This window comes from Octodon degus, unplaced genomic scaffold, assembly GCF_000260255.1.
Source record: "Octodon degus isolate 3935 unplaced genomic scaffold, OctDeg1.0 scaffold00206, whole genome shotgun sequence".
NCBI lineage: Eukaryota > Metazoa > Chordata > Mammalia > Rodentia > Octodontidae > Octodon > Octodon degus.
Window position 1 is genome coordinate 3,604,381 of NW_004524782.1, and position 9,305 is coordinate 3,613,685.

Below are 9,305 nucleotides of genomic sequence, written 5' to 3' on the forward strand. Positions count from 1 at the left end.
TCAAGAAATGCAGGCCCCTGTTCTGAGCACCAAACCAAATGATCCCAGGTCTGTTGTGCTCTCTGACCTGCACATACAACTAAAATATCATCATGTGGATTCAAAGCACATTTCAGCATCCTTCAGACCAAAGTGCCACCAAGACTCTGAGGTCAGAATACAGGCACCAGGCAAGATGTCTGTTCCCACTCTGGTTCGTTAAAGAAAAGAAGCCACACCTTTCCAATGCACAAGTTGAAGACATGGTTATCTTCTTGGGGGAATGTGCAGCTTCCCCAGCTGTCTGAAGGACTCCAAGCTTAAAGTCTAGTGTGCAGACACTGGAAGCATAAAGACTCAGCTTCTGCATTACCCACCTTTCCCAAGTCCCCCATAACCCTGCATCCAGGACTGTGCCATGTTCCAGTATCTATCTTCCAGAAAAGGTCACATTAATCTCAAGAAAACTGGCTCCCTGAGATGGGATAAGGGCTGGCAGGAATCAAGGACTCAAAGATTTCCACTTCCAGCCTTACTATAAAGCATAGCCTTGCAGACCAGAGTACTCACATATTAAATGACATACAAGTCCTAGGTGTGGTGTACTAGGACCACATGATTTCTTTCTCCTCCTCATCAGTTCCTTAGAGTGAGACCTCCTCAACTGTGGGAAGTCTCAGCATCAAGTCTCAGGTGACTTGGAAGTGACTAGGAGACCAGGGGCTGAAAAGGGGCCATCAATAACTGTGTCCCAGGCATCAGTACTTCTTGGACTGTCATGTAAGTTGTGGAACCCTTGGGACCATTAGAGATAAATTGTCGAACTTTAATGAATTAAGAGGTGAGTAAAATGTGGCTTCTCAGTCTGTCTTATAAAGTTCTTGGGACATTTGACCTCATTATATGGTACTTTGTGTTAAAATGAGCCAGTGAGATTACACTATAAAAGAGAAAGCTATGTGATTCATGAATGTCTTAATTTTTCCATAATTTTATTGAGAAACAAATAGCAATGAGACAGTTTCAAATCAAATTGGTAGGACAGTACTAATAATTAACACATTACATACTCTCTTCCTAGTGGTTATTTGCTGTACAAGATGCGGACATGATATCCTATTTACAAACACCATTAGAACAAATCCCTCTATTCATTAAGAGAATGTAACTATATATCTATCCTAACCATTTTGAATGCACAGATACAAAATGGATATTCATCTGTAGCCCCTTTTTTGTTAAGTTCCATTATTTGAATATTATAAGTGTGTTAACTCAGCAAAACATTCTAAAAGAGTCCAGTAGCCCATAATAGTATTGGGTCTTCTGCTTGACTGGCAATGTCAGAAATTATTGACCCGAGTCCCCCACAGCTCAACATAACAGCATGGCTTTACTTCCTATATTTCATCTTCATACTTTTCTACTGGATGGTTAAGACCAAGGTAAAGCAGGAACTATGCAACAAGAGTTGTAGCTTTTGGGTCTGACAAGGTCAGTGAAATGCCCTCAGGATTTATCTTGAGATCCTGTACCTCAGATTGTAGAACCTTTGTCAGTGCAGCCATGTGGATGAGTCACGGTCATTGCTTGGCCAATGTGCTCTCTGCGAAAGCCTGAGAGAGTGTCTTCTCCCCATGTGACTCTCTTTAGGCACACTCTACGTCATCGATCACTTTCCTCTTTGGCCCCATAATCTTCTTGATCAGAAAATTTGGGACTCTACCAAGGTACATGACGTTACAGTACAAGTTCTCATATGTCCTGAGTCTTAATTGACCTTTGAAGGGTAGGGCCAAAATATTGGCTTTCCTTGCACATAAATGTCTTGATAAATGAATAAAATATGGACAGCACTGGAAAAGGGCATAGCTGAGCCAGCAATGATGCTGCAGCTCCGCATCTCGTTCTGTAGGATAATCAATGTGTCAGAACATTCCAAGTTTGAGCCCATGCTGAGCAACAGAGCCCATTGTGAAAGACTGTATGAAAATAAAATGAAAGAGATGTGGCAATGTATCTTAGCCTGCAGGGTCTTGGCTTTATCCCCAGTAATGGAGACCAATCAACCAACCAATGATCAAAGTTCTGTCTATTGTCAGAAAACTTACAGAACTCTGCTTCTTTTTGAGAGCTTTCTCTTGTGATTCTAAAATTTTTACTCTTTGGGAGTATCTTAAATTTTATGCTCTTAGAAAGTTGGGGAAATGTGGAAAAATTTTCAAGTATTTTGATTTTTGGTGAATTTGACCAAGTACTTATACACTTAAGGTGCATGCCCTGTAAGTGGGTGCAGAGTATAGAAAAAGGCAATGCCACAATTTATTTAAGTAATCTTATTTCATATTGCATTGCACGGAGATAAGCGTGTCTCAATTTATCTTCATGTCCTGTCAGCAGGATTACCAAGGTTGGAGCGATGGCAAGGGTTAAATGAATTACATAACATTCTTCATTATGAATGCCATATGGCAAATAACATGCATGTCATTATTATTGTCACAGTTCAGACAAACATTGGATATCTAATTTTAAGTTAACTTTCAATAATAAAGTTCTATACATTTAGCATTATAATTTTATTATTAAAAGTTACTATAAAAATTATATTTGGTTAATCTCCTGTTATGAATAAAAGTTTCTGCACTCGGACATGTAATAATGATTTTGTTTTCTGACCACTTTTTTCTCTTTTTATAAAATGACTAATGGATTCAATTTTATTCTTTCCAATTTAAGATAAAGGAACATATATCTTGCTTTATTGCATTAAATGAGTTCATTTGCAAGGCCTCAATAATCACAATTATTTCAATGATTTACTATGTTTGAATGATATTTTGTGGTGCCTACAAGAGTTGTAATACTTAACAGTGGTACAAATCATGGAGCTCTGCCTGCATTGTAGGCAATGGCCCCTGGGTGAGTGTTCATTTGCTGGTGTTCCCTGGCTTGGTACCCTGAATGCTATTTACATTTCATGGGTTTCTTTCTTTCTTTCTTTCTTTCTTTCTTTCTTTCTTTCTTTCTTTCTTTCTTTTTCAGAACCGGGGATTGAGCTCAGGCCCTTATGCTTGTCAGGGAAGCACTTATTCCACTGAGCCATCTCCCGGACCCTATTCATGGATGTCTAGAATTCTGAATCTGAGCTTAAACCCATCCTTGGAATCCTTGTATCTGTTTGCTGTTGTTATCACAGGCCCTGGTCAGTGTCCTGGTGGAGAGGACACCTGATGTCATGATGCAGTGAAAAAGAGAGTCTTCAGATTATAGTTAAACAGAACCTGAGTTTATGTACAGCTTCTTTTTTTCCTCTCACGCTTCATTTTCACTATGCTGCCTTACTGTTATCTTGTGCAGGGTCTATTTCAGTGGCTGGTTAATTTTCACTTTACCCACTTGGGTATTGGTCGTCCCAGGTGGACATCTTGGGAAACTCTGTGAGTGGCCATTGCTCCGTATCACTCACTGTGGATCATTTCTGGCTGTTGAGTGGAGTACAGTTTCTTGTTTCTCTATATTACCTTTCCTTGTTATATTTCATTCTCTCTCTTTTCAGTTCTTTTATTTCCTTTAATTGATTAGAGACTGAATTTATGAACATTATAATAAAAATATAGTTCTCAACATCATATCACCTGATATCTGCTCAAATTGCCTGATTTTTTGTTTACTTTATTGCTATTTGGATTTTTTCTGTATGTTTTGCATTCCATGATTATTATCTTGAGCCATAAAACTGAGGTCTTCTGAGATCTTCATGTTGTTTATTTGAACTTATGCATGATGGATCTCTTAAATTTTGCTAAGTATTCAAATCCTTTTAAATATTGCAAACATAAAATGGTTATCTGAAAGAAGAAGTAAAGGATGCAAGTAGGTGAGAGGAAGAAAAACTCTGGACTGTTAAATCTCACAGGAGTGCATTGTCATCCTGTAATCTTAGGACTGCGCTCCAAACTCTGTAAATCCCTTTATATGTAAGAGGCCAAATGAGCAATCGGGAAATAACTTTTGAATCAAACCAGAAATACTTGAGCCCTTATGATCTCTACAAGATGTGGGTGTGGTGCTCTAGGAAAATATATGCATAATCTTGTGCCATGTGGTTGGGGATGGGAATATGTTGCAGTGCTAAGAGCCGAAAATATCAGAAATTTACACTAATTTACCCATGAAGTTATAGGCCTCGTATGCTCCAGATTTCCACAGTGCTCTCTGTAGAAAGGTTCTGGCAGTGTTTTCCCCATTGACTAACATACTCATGATGCTTCCAACTCCAATATCATCCCTACATCCTGCTAACACTGCAGAGTTTTAGCATCATGACGCATCCTGATCCTATGGCTGAATGAATATATCGGATAAATCAAAGAAGTGAAGGAGAGTCATAAAGAGCTGGATAGTTGACTAAAAAGCCAACTCCAAGAATTATGGTTTTTGTCTAGTTGGACCTCCCAAAACGTCATGTAAATTATGGGGCCCTCACTTCTCTATAAGCAGCATGGTTGAGGGGCGGGGCCAGAGAACCTGTTCGGAGCTCAAGGGGAGGGACCAGAGAGGCGAGAAGCATTTCACTGGAGGTACATGCTTCCCTGAGGCCAGAGGCCTCTCGGAAGTGTGGAGCCAGTCTCCTGGACAGGGTGGCACTCCAACGTCTCCTCTGGATCCTGCAGCACAGGGCAGTCACATCTGAGATTGAGGCCACCTCGGGCAGAGAGGAGATATTTGGGGAAGATGGAGGCACTGACCCTCTCTCCTGAGCAAATAAGGCTCTGAGGTCTTGCTACGTAATTCAACCTATGTTTCATAGTTTAAAACAAAATAGTCTGCCTTGAAGCCAGCTGAGTGTGGACTGAAACCTCCAGTAACTGTGAGCTAAATATTTCCTTGCTTCATTTTCAGTGTTGGGTACTGGTCTCAGCAAGGAGAAAAGAGTAATTAAGACAGATATCCTGATTTTATGGCTCAATATATCTAATAAATCAAAGAAGTAAAGGAGAGTTTTAAAGAGCTGGATACTTGACTAAATAGCCAACTCTGAGGGAAGTCATGTTACCTGGTAGAAGAGACAGCCAGTGAGAGTAAAAAAGTTATATGCAATATTTTAAAAAATAAGTTAAAACTTATTAGATTAAAAAAAGAGGATCAAGGGCTGGCAAAATAGCTCAGCGGATTAAAGCACCTGCTTAGGCAGATGCAGTGGCTGGGGTTCAATCCCTGATGTTCCATGCTGGCCCCGACCCAGGGCACCCTGAGATGGTGATTGCGATTGGGCATGGTGGCACATGCCTGTAATTCCTCCTCTTTGGGAGGCTGCCCACAGGTGGATCACTATGAGTGACCTAAGTAGTGAGACCCTGTAGATCCTGTGGACCCTTACTAAAAGCAAACAAAAGAGAGGATCAAATCATCACCCATACTCAACACACTGATTGTGTGCAAATTGTGGTAGAAAAATTCAAACTTATAATTAATGTATTGATGAAAATGAAGAACATTATCTTGGACTGGAAGTCTTATAATGAAAAGAATTTTTAAGGAAATAAAATTATTCACTGTAAAGGAAGAAAACTCAAATGATTTTTTTGGAAAATCAGAGTATCTCTTGTGTTGCATGTCATACAAATATTTTGGGAAACTGACAACATACCTAAGGCTGAGGAGGTATAAACTGAGGATTCCAGTTCTACCGGGAATTCATGTTAGTATCATCCGGTGCTTTGAAGCATTATCAGGCCAGTGCTTATCACAACATCCAAATCAAAACCCCTCACAAGATGTACTGATCTGTTCTTTTTGCCATAAGAGAAACACTGCGGGCTTGAGAGAGCTATTCAGATCTCAGTTCTGGAGATTCAAGAACATGGTGTTAGGATCTACTAATCTGATGAATCTTACAGAACACGAATCACATGGGTGGAAGCATGCCCAGAGAGCACGTAAGGAGACAGGAAGCAGAGAACTGACCCATTGGAATTTTTGTTTATGCAACACATGGTTGTGAAAATTAATACACTCTGGGATTAACATTAATAACATCCAGGGGTGATTACTGAATGGACTAAAACAGTAGTCTGGGTACATCTTGAAAGTTTGCACCATGCAAATATCCTCCCACTGGAGACAAATCTTGCAACGTATACACAACTTTGGGACAAAATATGTTTCTCTTAGTCCATCCCTCCTTCTTCATTTTCTGAGACAAGGTCTCTCTTCGTAGTGTAGTCTTGTCATGAAGTCACTGTGTAGTCCAGGCTGTCCTCTATCACACCGCAATCTTCCTGCCTCAGCTTCCTCAGTGCTGGAATTATAGGTGGTCCACCACACCATGCTTGAGGAAAAATCTCAAATCACCTGGATAGTACAGGACATGCCCATTGAAATAGGAATATCAAATATATTGCTTTGTAAGAAAACAAGTCATATCACCAACATTATAGAAACACAAAGATGAATCTCAAAACAAATGGAATTTATAAAAAGCAATTATATGAGACTTCAAAATGAATGATAACTTGTGTAAAGTATAAGGAATGAAGGTAGTCTCTCTTATAAGTAGTCTTTCATTAAAGATCACAATAGCAGTCACTCTTGGGGTTAGTTGGACAGGATCACACATCTTAGGGTTTAACAGTATTGCTTTTCTCTAGAGGGGCAGAGTGCAGGGGTGTGTTCAGCTTATGGAATTGAACATAGCACTGCACGTCTGACTTATAAATAAAAATGTTTTAAAGATATAGTAGAAGGATTAACAATCAGTGGTTTAACAGAGAACATGAGTATTCAATGTCATAATTATCAAGGGGTTTACTAAAAATTAAGTAACTCGATATGCTGATTAGTCTTCATAAAGATTAAAATGGTTAGGGATGTGTTCTGACAGTAGAACACTTGCCCACATTCATGAGTGAAGCATATTCTTAATTCTAACCAGGAGAAATGGAGTACTATGGCAACAAATTAATACTGTAGGAATCAACAAACAAAATACAACAGTGGTAGTCGCAAGATAAGTTGATTATTATGGTACAAATATGTTTATTATCATATGAAACATAGAAGAATAAGTGAAGTATTGTTAGACTACATTCAGTTACATCTATCTTAGAGGAGAAATACTTAAGACAGAAACATAAAAGTAGACAAAAGAAAAATATTTATCTCATATATTGTCAAATTAATTAACAAGAGTTTATAAAATGTACCCTGTATGTTAAAGCAACTTACCTTTGCTGTAACTAGTATTACATTTAAACAGGAAGTTCATGTCTGTTATACAGAATTTTCCAGAATTATTGCTTGATGAATAATAAACATAATGCAAGTAGTGTGTATATACACATGCTCATGCCTTCAAACACACAAGTGAATATGCACACACAAATATCTATAATGCAAGCATATTTGTATTAGTATGTTCATGTGATATGAATATATCAATTCTTACAATTCTGTGGGATGACTATAAAAACAATAATTGTTGAGTCAAATCTAACCATTCCTCATATAAGCAGTTGCTTTTCTGTTCCTTATAGTGGCAGGACAGTGCATACATATACTGGAGTCACGACTCAGGAGCAGAAAGGGGCTGACAGCTGGGAAAAACCCAGCAACTATTGCAGAAATGTTCACTAGGAACCAGTTGGGATTATAAATAAATAACAAACAGAGTTGGAAGATGCAGGAGAGTGTATAAAAACAGACATAGGTGCTGACCAGCAGAAGAATGGTTTTGGTTGCTCTGGACTCAGGAGAAGATCTGGGGCTGACATTAGTCCTATGGATGTGTTGCATCTTCTGCTTGTGCCTGTGTAGGATGGAAACCATGAAGCTGCTGGTCCAGAGCATGAGCCCCAAACACAAGACATCAGGGAGGGCCAGCAGGGCTGCATGTAATGACTCTGTGGTTTTGTCTTGACGAATACTGGAACAGTAGCCATGATGTTTGAGGTTTGTAAGATTTTTCTTGCTCCAGTTCCCAGTTGTGTACATAAGAAAAATGACATTTACAAGGCTGAACAGAGCCCATATCAGGCACAAGGAGGAGCCAACATACTTGGGAGCTTTCTCCTTGAGGTCAGCCCACCTGGACTCCCTGGGGCTGATGGTGATGGCCTGGAAGACGCTCAGGATACAGGTGCTGCCGATGGACCCACCCCTGCTTACTCTGTGCAGATATAACAGTAGTTTGCATCCCACATCACCCAGGGAAAGTTTCCAACCTAGAGCTGCCATGGTCTGAGGCACTCCTCTACCCAAGAGAGTCAAGAGGTTGGCTCCAATCAAATGCTTAAGAATCAGGTCCGTGCACTTTAACCTGCTCCCAGTGAAGTAAAGGAAAAAGTAATGGTAGAGAAGGGAGGAATTGCCCAGAATTCCAGCCACAGTCTGTAATAAGAAGATCACTCCTATAAGTACTTCACTGGCTGCCATCCTGCCCTGTGCCTGTTGTCTGTGCAGAGGACCCTGCAAGGGAAAATAAGGCACAAGCTGCCGGTTCCAGGCCACATGGGCTAAGAGCATCCACCTGACACCGGTGCTCACCAAGGATTTATTCCCTGTTTTATCTTCTGAGAGGATTCCAAATGTTAATTCACATCTTGAAATGGGTCTGATAATGTATAAATTCCTCCTAGGAAGGTAGCAACCATGATGACTAATTTTTTCACCGTGTGTGACGTAAGCATGACCAAGACTTTAACTATGAGATGAAGAAATCTTAGGCAGAGAGAGGTTATTTATTTATTTATTTATTTATTTATTTATTTATTTATTGGTAGCAGGGATTGAATTCAGGACCTTGTACTTGTCAGGCAGGTGCTTAAGACGCTAATCTATCACTCTGGCCCCAAGAGAGGTTCTATATTTGTCTAAATTCACATTTTGATTAGAGCTAGTAACTGGCTTGCCTCTAACTGTAACTGGAGAACCTTAACAGTTTACTGGGTCTTGAAGGACTCTGAGGCTACATTCAGTTCTTTTTACGTGTCGCTGCTATGTTTTTTCATAGCAAGATAATTAATGTTATCTTTCTGTTTCCTCATGAACTTTTATACTATTGGGCAGCATCATTTAGGAGTGAATATTTGGATATGTTTAAAAACTCCAGGTGCACTGAAGGAAGTTACTATGACAGAAAGCTGCATCCTGATAATCTCTGTGCAATGAGACAAAAAAAAGCTGACGCCAGGACAGCGGCTGACTGACTCACTTGGTTTCAGTCTCTGGAACAAGGACAATGACTCTTGTTATAGGAATTCTTCAATAAACATGCCATGTACTCAACCTAGGGCAGTAACTCCAATACCTCCTAAAAGAGTGTA

General features: G+C 39.6%; 1 protein-coding gene across 1 annotated transcript; it reads right to left on the reverse strand.

Moving 5' to 3' along the window:
- Positions 1-409: 409 nt before the first annotated feature.
- On the reverse strand, positions 410-8,415 carry LOC101584627 (vomeronasal type-1 receptor 4-like). The gene is made up of 2 exons (XM_004644713.2): positions 7,536-8,415; positions 410-450 (listed from the first exon to the last, which is right to left on the reverse strand). The coding sequence occupies exons 1-2, from the start codon at positions 8,413-8,415 to the stop codon at positions 410-412; spliced, it is 921 nt and encodes a 306-aa protein (XP_004644770.2).
- Between the last annotated feature and the right edge of the window lie 890 nt (positions 8,416-9,305).